General features: G+C 39.8%; 1 protein-coding gene across 6 annotated transcripts; it reads left to right on the top strand.

Moving 5' to 3' along the window:
• The first annotated feature begins 36 nt into the window (after positions 1-36).
• HAUS1 (HAUS augmin like complex subunit 1) lies at positions 37-19585 on the top strand. Of its 6 annotated transcripts, none has more exons than XM_049620155.1 (10): positions 37-150; positions 4283-4457; positions 9375-9510; positions 11130-11264; positions 12734-12857; positions 13258-13323; positions 14520-14591; positions 14831-14878; positions 16123-16207; positions 19347-19585. In XM_049620155.1, the coding sequence occupies exons 1-9, from the start codon at positions 52-54 to the stop codon at positions 16171-16173; spliced, it is 906 nt and encodes a 301-aa protein (XP_049476112.1). In that variant the 5' UTR covers positions 37-51; the 3' UTR covers positions 16174-16207; positions 19347-19585. The 6 variants fall into 6 exon arrangements, with proteins under 6 accessions (XP_049476112.1, XP_049476111.1, XP_049476110.1 ...); XM_049620154.1 differs by lacking the exon at positions 19347-19585 and adding an exon at positions 18072-18300; XM_049620153.1 differs by lacking the exon at positions 19347-19585 and adding an exon at positions 17950-18300.
• The last annotated feature ends 1111 nt before the right edge of the window (positions 19586-20696 follow it).

Below are 20696 nucleotides of genomic sequence, written 5' to 3'. Positions count from 1 at the left end.
ATACATTTATTTTGGCCTACTGAGTCGACCTTATGGTTGCCCCTGGCGACCATGTGGGTAGCGGAACCTGCTATGATGCGGCGCTCAGGCCCGGTTCCGATAGGGAGACGGTGTAGGCGTCACCCTGTACCTGGCGCGGCTGGTTTGAAGGTGACAGGAGGTTGAATGGTGGGGCGGGGGGGAGGGGGGGATGTCCGAGACTACAGCTATTAAAGCCTTGGTGCTGTAGCAACAGTAAACAATTATCACCCTGGGCTTGCCGAACTGGTGAATGCGAAGATCGCTGGCCCCACCCCCAGACCCTCTTAAAATCGAAAATTTGGAGGAATCTTAATTTTTGACAGGCACCCACACCATTCTAGGTGATCCAGTACGCGCTCAAATTGGAAAATCGCAGTTCTTTTAGATTCTACCTAAATGAATACTGTATATTAGAACAATTTTTTTAATGGTAACAAACACAATTCAAGAAGAGTGGTTGCCAATTCTACTGAGAGTGGACCAGAATCAGAAGTCCCACCACAGACTGGACCAGAAGGCAAGGTTTCCTCTACCAGCAACTAGTTTCATGACAGCAGGGACTATGCTTTTAAATTTGGAATACAATGGAAATGAAGAAAAAACCTTTTCTATATCTACACATTAAGATTGGGGCAGGGGTGCCTGAGGGGCTCAGTGGGTTAAGCATCTGACTTTGGCTCAAGTGATGATCTCAGGTCATGATCTCATAGTTCGTGGGTTCTAGCCCGGTGTCAGCTCCATGCTGACATCTGGGAGCCTGGAGCCTGCTTCAAATTTGTGTCTCCCTTTCTGCCCCTCCCCAGCTGGTGCTCTGTCTCTCTCTCAAAAATAAACACTAATTATTTATAATTATTTATAAAACACTAGATACATATAGATATATATATATAACATATATTACTATATTATATATTATATACATAATTTATAATATATATATAAATATGGGACAGAACTGGGGCTCCTGGGGTGCCCTGTCACTTAAGTGACTCAGTCCGTTGAGTGTCTGACTTTGGCTCAGGTCATGATCTCATGGTTAATGGAATCCAGCTCTGTGCTGACAGTGAGGAGCCTGTTTGGGAGTCTTTCCTCTCACTCTGCTCTAGCTTATTTGGACTTTCTCTATTTCTCTCTTTTTCAAAACAAACATAAAAAAAAAAAAAAGATTGGGGCAGAACTATCCCCACACATACACATACAGAATTTTTATTGAGATTTTTTTGTGATATGTACAGAATTGGGGGGGTAAGATATGGGGTATTTTGTGATAGTAAAACTATTAATATTGCCTTCACTTGTAAGTGTTCTGAGAAGCATCTTTCAGCTTCATTCGCCAAATCCTGGTTTACACCTAAAACCTTAATTTGGGTAGGGCATATGAATATCTGGGTTGAAAGGGTCATTTCCTAAAAGATGGCTTGTAAATGTACGGTCAGCAATCCCTTTCCCTAAAATTCTACTCTATTTTCAAGGTGAGCATCCTTCTCCTCATGGGTAATAGTAGGCTAACAGAAAAAAAAAATGGTTTGTAAAAACAACAAAGTTGGAGGGTTATTTTGTGAAATTTGTAGTGATGAAAGTGGACAAAGGGCATAAAGATAACTTTTTCCCATTCAGGGGCTGTACCATCTTACCAGATATTTGGTTACTGAGCAGAGATATATTTGAGTAAAACAAAAAGAATAAACAAGCCATACAATATAGTATTCACTAGTTAATAAAATTCCTTTGAAAAGAAAGGTTTCGTCATTTTAAATATGCACATGACTTAGAAGAAAGATATTTAGTGGTAAGACTACTCCACAATTTGGTCTTAAACCACATATATCAGGCAGTCGAGTACACGGTCTACCTTTCCTGGTGTAACAGTATATTACAGGAGGTTGCAGGCAACAGTGTGGTCTAACTAGCCTTCAAAGATAAACACTCAATCGGAACCAGAACATTATGGTCAGATTCTAGCTTCTACTACCTAATCTTGGTCAATTCATTTAATCCGTGTGTGTGTGTGTGTGTGTGTGTGTGTGTTTTAACATGAAAATAGGTAAAATTTGTTCATCTATTTTTACCAGCTACTTATAAAAATGAAACTAAAGGTATGCCTGAGTGGCTCAGTTGGCTAAGTGTCTAACTTTGGCTCAGGTCATGATCTCATGGTTCATGGTTTTGAGCCCTGCATTAGACTCTTTGCTGACAGCTCAGAGCCTGGAGCCTGCTTCAGAATCTGTGTCTACCTTTTTCTCTGCCCCTCCCCTGCTCACGCTCTCTCTTGAAATTAAATGAACATTAAAAAAGAAAATTAAAAAAAAAGAATTAAACTGAAATAAAACACATAGAAAACTATATATTGCTGTGTAAATATAGAGAACCTCTCTTCATGTTAACTACTGGATGGAGAATTTTAGGGAAGGCAAGAAATGAATGGAAGAATGGCTGAGCAGCAGCAACAATGTCAGAAGTTGGCTCCTGTCAACTGTTTTATTTTTTATTTTTTTTAAATGTTTTTATTTATTTTTGAGACACAGAGAGAGACAGAGCATAAGCAGGGGAGGGGCAGAGAGAGAGGAAAATCCAAAGCAGGCTCCAGGCTCTGAGCAGGGCTTTAACACACGGACTGTGAGATCATGACTTGAGCCGAAGTCGGACGCTTAACCGACTGAGTCACCCAGGCGCCCTGACTGTTTTATTTTTTAAAGCAAATTATGTTCCTTTTTAAAAAACAAATGTTATTTTGAAAGAGGACGAGATTGCATGAGTGGGGGAGGGACAGAGAGAGGGGAAGAGAGGGGGTTGGGGGAGACAGAGAATCCCAAGCAGGCTCCATACTCAGTGCAGAGCCCAAGGTGGGGCCTCATCCCACCACCCTGGGATTATGACCTGAGCTGAAATCAAGAGTCTGAAGCTCAACCGACTGAGCCACACAGGCGCCCCAGCTGGCAACTGTTTTAAAATAGCCTCCAGCACAGATAGCTCTTTGGGAGTGAAAACTAAGGGATAAGATTAAGATTGCTGCGGCTCATATTGCTCAGGTAAAAATAAAACATTTAACTTAATGCACTCCATGTGGAAGAAACAAATATCAGTTATCGGAAAAACAAGTTGCAGGTTTGTTTGTTTTTTAAAGACAAATGATTCAAGTCAGAAATAAAAATATAAGAAAGAAAAAACAGGCTGGTTCTAGACAGGTGTACTTCTCACCCAGGAAATGATACCACGGAGAGCGGAGAGAGCGTAGAAGCAGCAAGTGAAGAGAGGCTCCGGTGCTGGAGTCTTCCACCAGCCTGGCCCAAGGACTCAGAGGCCCAGAGTCCTAGTAAGAAACCACAACTCCCAAAAACCCTTGGCCCAGAAGGGGCGGGACCAACGCTGTATGGGCGGGGCCTTCCGAGCGAGCTCGGCACTTCTCTCGTGAGGAGCTTCTCGAGAAGTTGAGGGAACGGCGGCTATGGAAGCACAGGAAGAGAAAGAGGCGCAGGTGATGGGGCGGGAGCCGGGCTTTGCGGCCTCTTGGAAACGGCGTCTTTGGCGACACACTCCTCGCCCGCGCATCTCCTGGGCGCACCATTTTTACTTTTGTCCTCCCCTTGCTCCGCGGATCGGTCTTTAGTCCGCCTTGGCGATCTGGGAGCCCGACTCCGCTTACACCCCCCCACCCCCCAGAAAGGGCGTTTCCCTTCCTTCCCCGGGCCTCTCCTTGCTGGGATTCGGGCTTGGACAGCGGTTGAAGAGTCCCCTGGTAGGAGATCCCTCTCAGCCGACTGGAGTGGGACTTCCAAATCCAGACCCACCTTACAGCCAAGCTTCCCCGTTCACCGCTGCTTCCTAGTAGGATTTTCACACCTGACCTGATTCCTCGGCCTGCATCCCAACTCTAGGTGCCTCCCAGAACAGCGGGGCTTTTGGTGTGTTGTTGGGGGCAACTCTTTTTTTTTTTTTTTTTTCAGACTTTTCACGTATAAGAAAGCTTGAACACCTTCATATTGAGCTTTAAAATTATCCGAGTGATGCACATTATTAGCGTATACAGCTTTGTAGCTTTAGGAAAATATGGATTGTTTTATGGTAATTTTTTTATTTGTGCTTGCTCACTTTTGTCTCCTGACGTCTAGTATCTATCTCCGTAAAGACAAATTATAATGTAAAATAAATAGAACATTTCTACAACACATTTTCTTTGCTTCTGATCACTTCTTTCGAATATTTGCTTCATGCTTTTACAATAAACAAGGTTTATAATCTTTGCTTTTCTTTTAATGGTTAGGTTGCTGCGTGGTTGAAAAAAATATTTGGAGATCACCCCATTCCGCAATATGAGGTGAATCCTCGGACCACGGAGATTTTACATCACCTTTCAGAACGCAACAGAGTCCGGGACAGGGATGTCTGCCTGGTAATAGAGGACTTGAAACAGAAAGCAAGCGAATATGAATCAGAAGGTGAGATTAGTAAGAGTTTTGAATGAGGTAATAACTCGAGATGACTACATTTTATATATAACGTTAAAGTATACAAGCTTTAATTTAAGGTAGACTGCTTGTTAGTTTTGCTTCGTTATTTTACCCAGATTTGCCTCCCATTCTGTTACAGCAACTTAATAAGCAATAAATTTCATTATAATATAAATTCAATTGGTACTCTGATAGCACAACAGTAACCCCTAAAACATGAATCTAAACGTAGCCTGACATACAAGATGCCTGTGGTTTTTCACTTACATATCTTTTTGATCTGTTTCCCCGTCTCCATGATTTAGTTACAGTGAGCCATTGGGACATCTGAGGTGGCAGCCATGAACTATGAGACTTGCACAAGTCACACTATTAGTATGTATGCTACGCCTGTGTAGCTTGAAAGAGTGTATTTGGGAAACCTGTTGTTTTTATAATACTAACCACACATTAAAAAACAATTGAGGGGCGCCTGGGTGGCGCAGTCGGTTGGGCGTCCGACTTCAGCCAGGTCACGATCTCGCGGTCCGTGAGTTCGAGCCCCGCGTCAGGCTCTGGGCTGATGGCTCGGAGCCTGGAGCCTGTTTCCGATTCTGTGTCTCCCTCTCTCTCTGCCCCTCCCCCGTTCATGCTCTGTCTCTCTCTGTCCCAAAAATAAATAAAAACGTTGAAAAAAAAAATTTAAAAACAAACAAACAAACAAACAAAAAAAAACAATTGATAAAAGTCTTTCTATGGGTCAGAATATACAAAAGAGGAAAGAATTGAGACTTGCAATTGCCCTGTATTTAACTAACTTACATGTGTGGCATGTGTTACATTCCATGTTTTGAGTGTAGTGCAATTTATATTATAATTCTATGTGTGGGCTTTTTTCCTGCTTTCTTTTAAAAGTTAACATACAGCAAAATTGACTTTTTGTTTTGGTGTACTGCTTTTAGAATATATATTCCATTTCTATGACCCAGCAGTACTTTGTATGCATATTATGTTATACAATTGCTTTTTAAATCAGGAGAAAAAAATATGCATTTATACTCTTTATAATTCCCTGGCCACCTTTCCTGGTGTTCATTGTTGTTTTCGTGTGCATTTGAATTATTGTTTGGGGTCACTTGCTTTTAGCCTGAAGAACTTCCTTTAGTATTTCTTATAAGTCAAGACTGCTGGCAACCAATTCTCTCAGTTTTTGTCTATCTGGGAGTCTTTATTTGCATTCATTTTTGAAAGATAGTTTTGCTAGATGTAGGATTCTCTGTTGACAGATTTTCTTTTAGAACACTTTCCACTATGTTGTCCCATTGCTTTCTGGCCTCCACTGTTTCTGCCAAGAAGTCAACTGTTAATCTTATTGGGGTTTCCTTGTAAATAACACGTCCTTTTTCTTTTGCTGTGAGAACAAGATTGTCTCAAGATTGTCTCCTTATCTTTTACTTCAACATTTTTACTTTGATATGTATGTTTGTGGAGCTCTCTGCATTTATCCTACTTGGATTTGTTGAGTTATTCCTTGAATGTGTAAATTATTGTTTTTCAATAAATATGGGAACTTTTCAGGCATTATTTCTTTGACTATTTTTTCTGCTTTTTCTCTTCTGTATGACCATTGTACATATGTTGATGTGCCTAATGTTGTTCCTTATTTTTCTGAGGCTCTTTTATTTTTCACTTTAAAAAAAAATTTTTATTTTAGAGAGAGAGAGCACACAAGCAGGATAGAAGGGGAGAGAGAGAGAGAGAGAGAGAGAGAGCTCCATAGCTCAGCAAGGAGCCCGATGTGGGGCTCGATCCCACAACCCTGGGATCATGACCTGAGCTGAAATCAGGAGTTAGACACTCAACCAACTGAGCCACCCAAGTGTGCCCACTCTTTTCCTCTCTGTTCTTCAGCTTCCATAATCTCTTATCACTTTATCTTCAAGTTCACTTATTATTTATTCTGCTACTTCAAATCTATTGTTTGTTTTCTCTAGTGAACTTTTCATTTTAGTTATTGTACTCTTCAACTCTAGAATTTCCATTTATAATTTCTATCTCTTTTTGATAGTCTCTATCTGATACAACATTGTCCTTATACCTTTTGTTACTTCTTTAATCGTGGTTTCCTTTAGTACTGTGAACATATTTATTATGGCTGTTTTGAAGTCTTTTTCTGACAAATCCAATATCTGGTCATTCTGACAGGCAGTTTCTTTTGCTTACATTTTACTATGGGTCATGCTTTGTCGTTTTGCATGCCTGTATATTTTTTGTTGGAAACTGGACATTTTAGGTAATGTAGCAACTCTGAGTACTAGTCTCCCAACACCCCCAGCGCCCCAGAGCTTGTTTTCATTGTTGTTTTCTTATTTACTTAGTGACTGACTGCTTTTAATGAAGTCTATTTACCCCTGATGGTGTTAAGCCTCTGATGTTGCTCCTCAGGGAGGCACAGACTTAAGTATTCCCACAGTCACTCTGGGATGTCAGTGGTTTTGGGGACTGTCTTACTCTCTTTCATAGACCACATCCAGGTGTAAAATTCTGGTAATTGACAGCTGATTATTGTTTTCAGCAATGCTGTGGGACATAAATTGTTCTACAAGCTAATTCAATCAAATTCTGGCACCCTTAAAGGAGTAGTTTTACAGGGCAGTGTTTGATATTTGTTGTGACCCAAGGATGGCCCCTCCTAGATGTCTTATTTTCTGGTTCTCCCATGTAAACTAACTAGCCCGCAGTTTGACTCTTCTCCCAATTGCTTTTTACTATAACTTCCATTGTTTTCGAGAGTCTCCTTAGGCTTGGACTTCTCCAGGCTCTGTTGCAAATGAAATCAGTTCCTTTGGGAAGATACTGGGCATTATCTCTTCTATGGCTTGCTTCTTCCTCTGCACAAAAATCTCTGAGCCAGTGATCTGGAGGTGAGGGTAGAGACAATAGCAAGCTTTTCTCCAAGTGACGCCCTAGTGTAGATGCTGAGTGCTGGGTGGACGGGGGAGTGCAGCAGACTTAGGTCCTCTTGACTTGACTTTCCTGGTCTGAAGTCACCACCTCATGAGCTGGTGCAAGGGCCCTCAGGGCCCTGGTATTCTCAGCATGGTAGATGCTCACCCACGGTAGAGCTTGATACTAAGAACAGTGGCTGGGTGGGGGAGCCCACACCTCTCATCCACATTCGTCTAGGACTTAGTCTCAGCAACAGAGAGCTGGTGGCAGGATGAGAAACACTGAAGTCCTATTCCTCCCGGAAACAAAGCCCTCTGGCTGGGAGCTGGGGGCAGAGGGATCCCTGTGTTCTTGACTACAACAGTCTGGAGTGGAGTCTCTGCCTCCCTGAACTGGGAGAGAGGAGAGAGTGGTTTTGGTTTACATATCACAAACTCACCTTCCTTACTGAATTGTCATAGATTTTCTTGAATAGATGTTTCTTCATTTGCTGTTTGTTCTTAGGACCATTTCCAGAGGCTTTAAATCATTGTGTTTTAGTTCTGGTTTTGTTTTTGTGTTTGTGTTTTTACATGGTTGGGTGTCTTTGTTTGTTTGTTTGTTTGTTTACAATTTTCACCACTTTGACTGGACAGCAGGTATGCAGAGCTCTTTGCACTGGTAGGCTGGAAGCCTTAACTCCTGGTCTATTGATTTTTTTTTTTAAATATTTTATTTTTAAGTAATTTCTACACCCAACATGGGTCTCAGACTCACAACCCCAAGATCAAGAGTCACATGCTCCATCAAGTAAGCCAGACAGGCACCCCTGGTCTCTTGATTTTTTGACAAGGGTAACAAGACAATTCAGTGGAGGAAAAAAGCCTTTTCAATGACCAGTGCTGGGCTAACTGGATATCCACATGTACAAGAATGAGGTTGGATCCTGCCTCATACCATATGTAAGAATTAACTCAAAATAAATGAAAAACCTAAATGTAAGAGCTAAACCTAAAACTCTGAAGACAGCATTGGTGTATATCTTTATGACCTTGAATTTGGCAATGGTTTTGTAGCTATGAGTCCCTAAACACAAACAACAAAAGAAAGAGTAGATAAATTGTACATCATCAAAATTAAAACTTTTGTTCTCAAAGGACACCATCAAATAAGTGAAGAAAACAACCTACAGAATGGGAGAAAACATTTATAAATCATATCTGATAAGGGACCTGTATCTACAACATATAAAGAACTCTTACAACTCAATAATAAAAAGACATATTACCCAATTAAAAATGGGAAAGGGATGTGAATATACATCTCTCCCAAGAAAATATAAAAATGACCATTAAGCCAGCATTATTAGCCATCAGGGAAATGCAAATGAAAACCACAATTCCTTTTCACACCTATAAGGAGGGCTATAATCAAAAATAAAAATATTCGGGTCTTGAGTAACCATTTATTAAGTTCTGTGAATGACCACTATGCAAAAAAAAAAAGACAAATAATAACAACTGTTGGTAAAACAAACAAACAAAAAAAAACTTGTTGGTAAAGATACGGAGAAATTGAAATCCTCATACACTTCTGGTGGGAATGTAAAATCATACAGTCCCTTTGGAAAACAGTCTGGCAATTCCTCAAATGGTTAAAACATAGTTACCATATGACCCACCAGTTCCACTCCTAGGTATATACCCAAATACGAAATGAGAAAAGACAGAATGTAGATTAGTGGTTGCTAGGGCTTCATGGGTTGGGGAATTGGAATAGGATGACTAAGAAATGGTGGGGTTTCTTTTTGGGGTGATGAAAATGTTCTAAAATTGATTGTATTGATGGGTATACAACTCTGTGAATATACTAAAAGCTATTGAGTTGTATACTTTAGGTGAGTGGGTTATATGGTATATGATAAGTTGTCATTAAAGCTGTTAAAAATTAAAGTAAAACAAACATCTTAGTCACCATAGAACTCTTATATCTTTTCAGCCAAGCACCTTCAAGACCTTCTCATGGAAAGTGTGAATTTTTCCCCTGCCAATCTGTCTGGCGCTGGTTCTAGGTACCTGAATGCTTTGGTTGACAGTGCAGTGGCCCTTGAAACAAAGGATTCCTCACTAGCTAGGTAATTCTTGTGACAGTTTTCATTTCTGTAATCATAGGTACTGTAAGGTCTCAACTAAGGACTTTTTGTTTCACTGGGTAATTCTATATAGGAAATTAACAATAAATCCCAAAACACTGAATTTACTTAATTCCTTCTTATCATTGCTAGTAAATGTATGTATTTAATTCAGATAAACCTGGCATTGTTTAAATTTTAGTGTTTTCTTCTTTCAGGATTAGGTTTGTGAAGGTTGCTTCTCACATTTGTTTGGAAAGAAATTAGGTAACACTTACATTATTCCCCGTAAACAATAAGAAAAGCAGTAGCCTAAATTATCTTATTCAGGGGCGCCTGGGTGGCTCAGTCGGTTAAGCGGCCGACTTCGGCTCAGGTCATGATCTCATGGTCCGTGAGTTCGAGCCCCACGTCGGGCTCTGTGCTGACGGCTCAGAGCCTGGAGCCTGTTTCAGATTCTGTGTCTCCCTCTCTCTGACCCTCCCCCGTTCATGCTCTGTTTCTCTCTGTCTCAAAAATAAATAAACGTTAAAAAAAAATCTAAATTATCTTATTAAGCATAGTGAATTTTGGTCATGTCCCTGCCCTACTGGGTAGAGTAGATTACGGACCTTTATTCTTTGTGACAGGTATTCCACTTATGTAATGGCATTATTCTTTCTAGCAACCCTAAGAGGAAACTAAAGCTCAGGAGAGGTGTATTAAATAACTTCTCCAAGCTGGTAAATGGCAGATTTGGGATTCAAACCCAGCCTGACCCCAGAGTCCATGTGATTACCGTTGGTGGCCGTATCTCAGCTAGGACTACCACTATAACTTACAATCCGAGAACTGTATAGCTATTCTACTTAATTGCCCATATAAAACTTGGAATTTATATATATTCTCATGAAGTAGTGTTTCAGGTATAAGAACATAAGAAACCTAAACTTGAATTCAGTCAATTCAGCAGACACCAAATACCGGTTATACGCTAGGCATATAGCTCTGCTCTGAGGAAGCAGAGATGAATAGGATAATAATTGGCAGCAAGGACAGTCTCTGCTCACAGTCAAATAGGGGAGATGGGTATGTAAAACTATAGCATAGAGTGACACCTTTAACAGTAAAGAATGTACAACCTGTTGATAAGTAGTACAGAGAAAGGGGTAGTGAGTTCCAGAACCGGAGTGAATCTTATTTGAATTTTAAAAGACGAATTGAAATTTACCTGAAGAAGAGCTTTCCAGGAAATGGGAACAGCATATAAAAAAATACAGAGAGGAGCGCCTGGATGGCTCAGTCAGTTGAGTGTCTGACTTCAGCTCAGGTCATGATCTCATAGTTCATGAGCTTGAGCCCCATGTCAGGCTTTGTGCTGACAGCGTCGAGCAGGCTTTGGATTCTCTCTCTCTCTCTCTCTCTCTCTCTCTCTCTCTCTCTGTCTCTCTGCGCCCCTCCCCCAGTCGCGTGTACGCACTCTCAAAAATGAATAAACGTTAAAATTTTTTTTAATTATTAAAAAAATGCATAGAGCATGATTACAGAAGAATCCACATTAAGACAAAATCATTGTTAGAAATGAGGAATAATTATCATTATTGTCCTTAATGTCCATTTACGTGACCAGATCCTTTTTTTAGTTTTATCCCCGCAGTGAATGATTTGACGTCTGATCTTTTCCGTACCAAATCCAAAAATGAAGAAATCAAGCTTGAATTGGCAAAACTTGAAAAAAATCTAACTGCAACTTTAGTGTTGGAAAAATGTCTACGAGAGTAAGTGAGTTGAAAGTAGTGATGATGTTTGTTATACAGGCAGTAACAGGACAGTGTCAGATTTAGTTTTGACAGTAGACGGGATTTAAAACAACACATTAGAAACTGGAGTCCATACGTGGTTTTCTAAGTAAAAAATGACTTGGGTGGAAGTAGGGATTGGGTACAGACTTTCACCTTTTACTTCATACTTTTTCTTACCATTTTTTCTCTTTTATAAATAGCCTGGGGTTTGGGGCGCCTGGGTGGCTCAGTCATTTAAGTGTCCATCTTCAGCTCAGGTCACAATCTCACGGTTTGTGAGTTCGAGCCCCACATTGGGCTCTGTGCTGACAACTTGGAGCCTGGAGCCTGCTTCAGAGTCTGTGTTTCCCTCTCTCTCTCTGCCCCTCCCCCTCTCACACTCTGTCTGTCTGTCTCTCTCTCAAAAATAAATAAACATGTGGGGCGCCTGGGTGGCGCAGTCGGTTAAGCGTCCGACTTCAGCCAGGTCACGATCTCGCGGTCCGTGAGTTCGAGCCCCGCGTCGGGCTCTGGGCTGATGGCTCGGAGCCTGGAGCCTGTTTCCGATTCTGTGTCTCCCTCTCTCTCTGACCCTCCCCCGTTCATGCTCTGTCTCTCTCTGTCCCAAAAATAAATTAAAAAAATAAATAAATAAATAAATAAATAAATAAACATGAAAGAAAAAAATTAAAAATAATTAAATAGCCTGGGTTTTATAATTTTGAAAATGTATGTGAATTTTTCTTTTTAACTTATAAGCCATGGTGCAACCTAAAGTCACATTATATTTGGTTGCCCCAGAGATTAGATGCTATAGATCAGGAGTGTGGATATGCACAAGTAATTTGGTGGTGTGTAAATTTATTTAACAAATATTAAGTATGTATATGCAAGGCACTGTATCATGTCACATTTAGGAAAGAAGGCTTTGAGACTTCCATAATTCAAATTGCTTTAGGATATATTAAATCACTTTTTTAAATAGCAGGTTCACTTTCTCCAAGAATAATTGGCATAGATTAATCTTAAAATTACTTAGTATTCCATGAGAAAAATCCCAGGTGGCAACATGGAGTGGAGAATGACCTGGGAGAATACACCGTAGCTAGTCCGGGATATAAAATCTGTAGTAGAAAGTAGCAAGTATGTTGTCTACTTTTGGCTAATCCAGAGTATTTTTTTAATAATAATTCCACTGAGGAGAAGAAAATGTTTTCAACTCTACTTTTTTTTTTTCAATATATGAAGTTTATTGTCAAATTGGTTTCCATACAACACGCAGTGCTCATCCCAAAAGGTGCCCTCCTCAATACCCATCACCCACTCTCCCCTCCCTCCCACCCCCCATCAACCCTCAGTTTGTTCTCAGTTTTTAAGAGTCTCTTATGCTTTGGCTCTCTCCCACTCTAACCTCTTTTTTTTTTTTTCCTTCCCCTCCCCCATGGGTTCAACTCTACTTTTTAAAGGGATCTAAAGAAGGCAGAGTTGCATCTGTCTACGGAAAGGGCCAAAGTTGACCATCGTCTTCAGAACATGGATTTCCTAAAAGCAAAGTCGGAGGAGTTCAGATTTGGAATCAGAGCTGCAGAGGTTTGTACAAAGGACTGAATATATTTAGTTCTTTTCAGACTTCTTGTCGACCTTCATCCTCACAACTAGACATATGCTTACTTTTTTACAGATAAGGGAACTACAGAGAAGATAGGTCACTTACCCAAGGTCACGTAGCTGCTTAGCAGTGGATCCAGATTCAAACACAGGCAGCCAGGCCCCAAAGCCCGGGGGCCCCAACTCTTAGCGCTGAACCCACCTTGTCACAAATCTGTGACTGTTTGAAATGACCCACATGCAGCATAGAACTGCTTAGATGCGTGTGGTCTTTCATCTATGATTTGTAGCTTCTCTTTACTGTGTTATATGATGAAAATATGTCACGATGGTCACTTTGAAAATACTTTTTTTCACTAAACTCCCTTTTTTGTAATTATAGGAGCAACTTTCCACCAGAGGCATGGATGCTTCTCTGTCTCACCAGTCCCTCGTAGCGCTCTCAGAGGTGAGCCTATTTTAACCCAATTTAGCTGTCTTTAGAATCTTAGCACACAATCTGCCTTTTCATTTGCTTCTTTTTAGAGAGCTTTATTCACTATTGACCTGTTTTTCTTTACCTCTGTACTTTATGTTCACTAGTATTTATACCTTTATTACGTGGTTAGCTGTATCTATCCTCACATTTGTTTGGTTTCCTTTATTTACTACTATATGCCAGAAACTCTTTGCTAGAGTCCGTTATATATTATTGATTTATTTATAAAATACATTTATTGAGGGATTATGTGCTAACCATGTAGGTCCTCTTCTTCTCTTTCCATGTACAGTAAAAATGCAGGCCCCAAAACTCATATAGGATGCAATTCTAGGTTTTTAGGTTGTGTAAGTGTTTCATGTATTTTGATAGGAAGAGGAAGAAAGAGGGGGCTTTGTTTTATTTTATTATTACTTATTTATTCTTAAGATTTTTTTATACTTTGATTTGGGAATCTAAAGTTGACAATTCATAAGTATGTATTTGAGATTCTAATTGTTCCCTTACATTCTGATTCCTCTTGATCACATTGTTCTGTCTTCCTAGACAGCATATTTAGATCCTAGTCTTTTTTTTTTAAGATTTTATTTCTTTTTCATTTCTTTTTAATTTTTAAAATACTTATTTTGAGAGAGAGAGCAAGAAAGCAGGGGAGAGGCAGAAAAAGAAAGAGAGAAAGAATCCCAAGCAGGCTCCATGCTGTCAGCACAGAGCCTGACATGGGCCTTGAACTCAGGAACCGTGAGATCATAATCTGAGCCAAAATCAAGAGTCAGGCGCTTAACCAACTAAGCCACCCAGGTGCCCCTTTAAAGATTTTAAGTCATCTCTACACCCACTGTAGGTTTCAAACTTAAACCCTGAGATCAATAGTTGCATGCTTTACCAACAGAGCCAGCAGGTGCCCCATTTAGATCCAATTCTTAATAAATGGGAGTATAACTTTTCTATTTTAAGCATCTAATAAGGATTGTTTCCATTGGAAGTGAGTTTGTTATTCCTGTATCTTTGAACCTCATTTAACACATTGATACAATTTGATATATTATTTAAAATATCTTAATGTTAACGCTTTATTATGTTTTATTTCAGAAATGAGCAATATTTAGTTGCATTATGAGTATCTCTATCACTCTGTGACTTTTGGATTTTTTTCCACCCCCCAGAAATTGGCAGAACTAAAACGACAGACAATACCTTTGAAGAAAAAATTGGAGTCCTATTTAGATTTAATGCCGGTAATTATTTTTATGAATTAAAAAAAGTCGTCGCCAACTTTCCCCAGGGGTACTAACTGATCATGAAAATACTGGGTTCATGTTTAAGGCTTTCAAGTCTCCGCTGAGTTTCAGTGTTGTGTGTGCACTGGATACACTCTGTAAGGTGTTTTGCCTTTTGAAAAAGATTGTTGCACTTTTTCTCCTTGAGCCCTAGTTGAAGCAACATAATCTTTCCTTGTTTTATTTTTCTTTAAAAGAATCCGTCGCTTGCTCAGGTGAAAATTGAAGAAGCAAAGCGGGAACTAGTAAGTAGTTCCAGTTTTTTTCCTTCCTATTTTTTAAAAATAAAGGAAAAAACACTGATATGGCTACAGCTCCTTCCACCCTTCTTTCCTTCCTATTCCAAGGTAAACCACGGTCTCAAAGCTGTTGTGCGTCATTACCATGCGTTTTTTAATACTCTTTTGGATATGTGTATGTGTTTCTTTGCATAAAAAATATATAGTGACCTTTTATGTCTTTTACATTTTCGCATAGATTTTCCTAATTGGAAAAGGGGGGTTGCAAGACACAATATTCTTTTTTTTTTTTTTTTAAGTTTATTTGTTTATTTTGAGAGAGACAGACAGAGCAAGCAGGGGAGGGGCAGAAAGAGGGAGAGAGAGAATCCCAAGCAGGCTCTGTGCTAACAGCGACCCGGGGCTCAGTCTCACAAACCATGAGTTTGTGACCCGAGTTTAAATCAAGACTCAGATGCTTAACCAGTTAAGCCACCCAGGTGTCCCAAGACAGAATATTCTAAGCAAATGAATTAACAAAGGTGTATGAGCTGGAAAACGGAGGACTTTTCCAAGCTTTGACAAGTGATGCGGCCCAGCTGTTTAGGGGTATGCAGTGGACAATAGGACTAAAGAAGGTCAATTGGTTTATGATATAAAGGACCTTAAATATAAAGGGAGTTGAACTTGGAGGCTGTTTGGGACCACTGAACATTGCTGTGTGTTTCTTAACTTTCTAAGCTAAAGAGAAATGAAATGTGATCAGAGCTATGCTTTTTGATTAGGCCAGTTTTTAGGAAGATTATTCTGGAATCAGTATATAGGGTGGATTAGAAGAAGGAGAAAGAAAACTGCAGAAACGGTTGGTGTATGTAGACCAGGTGAGAAGTAATGAGAAAGTGTCAACGAGAGAAGAAAAGAGGTGACGTGAGAGATGTTGAGGAAATGCATTGGTCAAGCAGCAGAGGTCAGAAAAATGTGTTCATGTGTCTTTACACTGATACACTGATTCATCTCTCTAAAGGGTTTTTCCCCCTTGAGATGTTAACTAGAATCAGGGGTCTGAAAACTTTTAGGGTGTGGGAATGAGGGGGGCGAGGTAAAAGCAAGGAATGTCTAAACACATATTTAATATTTATAATTGTATTTTTAAAAATTTCTGTTTTAATGTTTTTCTTTTTTGCTTCCCTTATTTTAAATAACACTAGAAGTTAGAGGACCTGTTTTATATCCTTATTTATAGAATTTATGGTGGTTCTTTCTTCCTTTAGGATACCATTGAAGCTGAGCTTACAAAGAAAGTAGATATGATGGAACTGTGACCAGAGTCCAGTCAGCTTCATCGTCCCTAACAAAGTAAATTGAATAGGACTTGAAAGAATTGTTTCCTCTCCTATACCTTAACAATTTAACACCTGTATAATAATGTCACTGTTGATGGAACAGTGGTTTCTGGTTGTGTATTGCATTTCTGTGCCCAAATACACAGTTTTCATATTACAGACTGTTGTGGGTTTTCTATGTTGCTGACAGTTAAGTGTCCCTCGGTGGGTCTCTTTGGTGAACATTATGACAGTTGTCATGCAGTCACTTGTGAGGCCAACTAAGTGCAGAGTTCTGTAACTCAACTTACGCTTCTCCCCAGCCCTCCCTCTAGGGTTTTGCTGCCTTCCTTCTGATCAATCACCTGCCTACCTCCAGATGTTAATATATGCAGGAATTTAGTTGAAAGAGATGACCTTTTAAATCAGTAGTAGAGAGACAGATAATTCAACCCATGGTGCTATATCCTTATTTCATGCCTTATGTCAGGATAATCCCAAGGATCAAAGATTTAAATGTTAAAAAAAAAAAAAACAGTAAGAGAAATCAGGGAAACGCTTTAATGTTTTGACTTTTAAATAATCATAGAGTCAATAACAGAGGACCCAAATCCAGGAGCCATAAATGAAATGATAGAATTATTTGAAAATTTGGATTAAAAAATTCCTACATGGCAAAATCTTTTGTAAGTAAAATCAAAGGCCGTTACAAACGTGGTATAGGGAAAAAGAAGGAGAAAGTTTTCATTGTGTTCCTTTTTGTACTTTGAAAAATTTTGTACCATGTGATTAAGAAGCAACAAGTTTAATTAAATTTATTTTATTTATTTATTTTTAAAGTATGATCCTCTGTCATGGCTTTTTTTTTCTTTTAATATTTATTCATTTTTTGAGAGAAAAAAGGAGAGCGCAAGTAGGGGAGCGGCAGAGAGGGAGGGAGTCACAGAATCCAAAGCAGGCTCCAGGCTCTGAGCTGTCAGCACAGAGCCCGATGCGGGGCTTAAACCCACAAACTGAGAGATCATGACCTGAGCTGAAGTCAACCACTCAACCAACTGAGCCACCCAGGCACCCCAGCAACCAGTTTAATTTTTAAAAAAGAGGAAAATGAAACAATGAGGGGTTTTGTTTTTGCAATCAGTTCTTTTTTTAATGTTTATTAATTTGTGAGAGACAGAGACACAGCATGAGTGGGGGAGGGTTAGAGAGAAAGGGAGACATAAAATCTGAAACAAGCTCCCTGGTCTGAGCTGTCAGCACAGAGCCCGATGCAGGGCTCAGACTCACAAGCCGTGAGATCATGACCTGAACTGAAGTCAGACGCTTAACCAATTGAGCCACCCAGCCACCTGCAATCAGTTTTTTTAAAGGTTACCTAAATGACCTTAAAAATTTCCCACTCCTTTCCCACAAATATATGGAAATATAATATACAAAAGACGTTTGTATTTCCTTTTTTGAAAACTGTCCATATCATTTAGCCATGTAGGTATAGTGATTTTGTCTTTATCTTAACAGTTTATAAGAGCCCCTTGTATATTAGCTAAATTAATCTTTTGTGATTTGCACTGTAAATATTTTTCCCAAGTTTGTCATTTTTCTTTTGACTTAATTCCAGTGTTTTTGGTAAGGCAGCTTGAATTGATTGTGGAAATGACCACAGTAATTCTTCTGTCCCTGGGCACTCACCCGTTGTATGGTGACTTTGCTACTTCTCCCGTCCAGAGATGAAGTCTGTATCTCTACCTCTTGGCTTGGCCTTGTGATTTGTTTTAGACAATGAGACAATAGCGAATGTGACAGAAGCAGAGGATTAAAAGCTGTGTGTTGGAGCTTGCCCTCTCTTATGGCTCTGGAATTCTGAAACCACTACGTAAAGCAACTTGAATTGTTGGCAGATGAGAAGCTACATGGAGCAGAAACAAGTGATTCCAGCCGAGCCTTGCCTCTACCCAAGACAAGCAGGCTGCCAACTGCCAGCCATATGAATGAGGCCTTCTTAGACTGTCCAGCCCCCGTCAAGCCACCAGCAGGCAGCAGAGATCAACCAACCTGGCCTGGGCCAGAAGCCCACAAAGTCAACCTATATATCATGAGAAATAATAAATGATTGTTATTTGAAGCTTATTTTGAGTTTTGGGCTGATTGTTAGCTGCGGTAGCTAATTGGTAAAAGTAGCTTGTGAAATTAATGTTCAAAGTAAAAGGAGAGCAAAAATATACACTGTAAGAATCAAAGAAACTTAGGACCAGCATAATTTTATAAAAACAGTAATTATATTATTTTTATTTTAGTTTGTTAATGTTTACTTTTGAGAGAGAGAGAGAGAGAGCACGAGTGGGGGAGGGACAGAGAGAGAGGGAGGCACAGCATCCGAAGCAGGCTCTGAGCTGTCAGCACAGAGCCCAATGTGGGGCTTAAACTCACAAACCGGGAGATCATGATCTGAGCCGAAGTCGGATGCTTAACCGACTGAGCCACCCAGGTGCCCCTAATTTTTTTGTTAATGTTTATTTATTTTTGAGAGAGAAAGACAGAGCGTGAGCAGGAGAGGGACAGAGAGAGAGAGGGAGACACACAATCTGAAGCAGGCTCCAGGCTCTGAGCTGTTAGCACAGAGCCCAACTGTGGGGCTCAAACTCATGAACTGTGAGATCATGACCTGAGCTGAAGAACAGACAGAAAGAAATTAGCAAGGATACAGAGTATTTAAACAACACAATTTACAAACTTGATCCAATGGACATAGAAAGAATCCTATACCTACCTGCCACGGGATACATGTTCTTTTTAGGTGTATCCAGAACATTTCAACAGTTGTCCAGGGGCTCCTGTCTGGCTTAGTTGGTAGAGCATGTGACTCCTGATCTCAGAGTCATGAGTTCAAGCTTGGAGATTGGGCATGGAGCTTACCTTAAAAAAAAAAAAAAATTGTCCCGAGAGTGGGCAGTAAAGGAAATCTCAACCACTACAAAAGCACAGAAACCCCATGCAGCATGTTCTCTCATCACAATGCAATTAGATAAAAAAAATAAAAGTTCTATGTTTGGAATTTAAGAAAAACACTCTAAATAACCTATGCATCAAATAATAATATGAATTAGAAAATATTTTGAACCAAACAGTAATTAAAACTCTGAAGGTCAAAACGTGGATTTCTGCTTTTGGCCCAGGTGGAGAAGAGTGATCAGACTGACTGCCTTGATTTACACAGAAAAACAAAAATTAAGAAACAATAGTCTTCAGATACTGAATAACAAAGAAGCACAGGACATTCATTGATAAGACAAGAGAAAAAAATTAGGTGAGTCCTATGATTGCCCCAGCTTACTACATGGAAATAGCTAAAACTGGCTAACTTTTGTGTTTCGGGGCTCCTGGGTGGCTCAGTCGATTGTCCGATTTTTGATTTTGGTTCAGGTCATGATCCCAGGGTCAAGGGATCAAGCCCCATGTCAGGCTCCAGGCTGAGTCTAGAGTCTGCTTAAGATTTTCTCTTTCCCTGGTGGGGGGGGGGGGGGGGGGGGGGGGGGGGAAACAGGTGATGGGCATTGAGGAGGGTGCTTGTTGGGATAAGCACTGGGTGTTGTATATAAGTGACGAATCATGGGAATCTACCCTCCGAAACCAAGAGCACACTGTATACACTGTATGTTAGCTAACTTGACAATAAATTGTATTTAGAAGAAAAAAAATAAATAAACAGGTGAATCTGAAAAGAAAAAGAAAAGTTGCATATATAATTACAATTTTGTGAAAACATCTGTGGCTTACCTTTTTATCAAGACTACAGAATGTAATAAACTCTCAGTGTATTTTATATAAGAACTTATGTTACAAGAAGATGATGAAGAAAAAAAAGATGATGAGGGTCTAAAAAAAATAGATTCCCTCTTTCCCTCTGCCTCTCTCTGCCACTAATGCTCTCTCTCCCCCTCTCTATCTAAAATAAAGTAATAAATTAAAAATATTGGATCTTCAAAAAAAATTTTGTCTTTCAAAAGATACCATTAAGAAAGTAAATATGGGTGTTTGGCTGGCTCGGTGGGTGGAGCATGCGACTCTTGATATCAGGGTTGTAAGTTTCAGCCCATGTTGGGTGTAGAGATTACTTAAAAATTTTTTTTTAAGTGACTAGACAATCTGCAGAATGGGGGGAAATACTTGCACATCCCATATCTGATAAGGTACTTGTATCCAGAATCTGTAAAAACTTACAACTCAATAATAAAAGGCGGGATGCCTGGGTGACTTGGTCTGTTGGGCATCTGACTCTTGACTTCAGCTCAGGTCATGATCTCACAGTTCATGGGATAGAGCCCCTCGTTGGGCTCTGCCCTGACAATGCAGAGCCTAGTTGAGATTTTCTCTCTCTCCCTCACTCTCCGCCACTCCCCCATGCTTACCCTCTCTCTCTCTCTCTTTCTCTCTCTCTCACAATAAATAAATTGACTTAAAAATAATAATAAAAGGCAAAAAAATCCAATTAAAAAAATGGATAAGGTATTTGAATAGACATGTCT

This window comes from Panthera uncia (genome assembly GCF_023721935.1).
Source record: "Panthera uncia isolate 11264 chromosome D3 unlocalized genomic scaffold, Puncia_PCG_1.0 HiC_scaffold_8, whole genome shotgun sequence".
NCBI classification, from domain to species: domain Eukaryota; kingdom Metazoa; phylum Chordata; class Mammalia; order Carnivora; family Felidae; genus Panthera; species Panthera uncia.
Note: the sequence above shows the minus strand (reverse complement) of the source record. Positions and strands in the feature narration are given on the sequence as shown.

What these genes read in the sequence shown, in the direction of transcription:
- HAUS1 (XM_049620155.1), top strand. Translation starts at nt 52, where the DNA reads ATGTGGGTAGCGGAACCTGCTATGATGCGGCGCTCAGGCCCGGTTCCG. An exon ending in AAGCGAATATGAATCAGAAG is followed by an intron (nt 4,458 to 9,374) that starts GTGAGATTAGTA and finishes ATATCTTTTCAG; the next exon opens with CCAAGCACCTTCAAGACCTT. An exon ending in AAGAAGCAAAGCGGGAACTA is followed by an intron (nt 14,879 to 16,122) that starts GTAAGTAGTTCC and finishes TTCTTCCTTTAG; the next exon opens with GATACCATTGAAGCTGAGCT.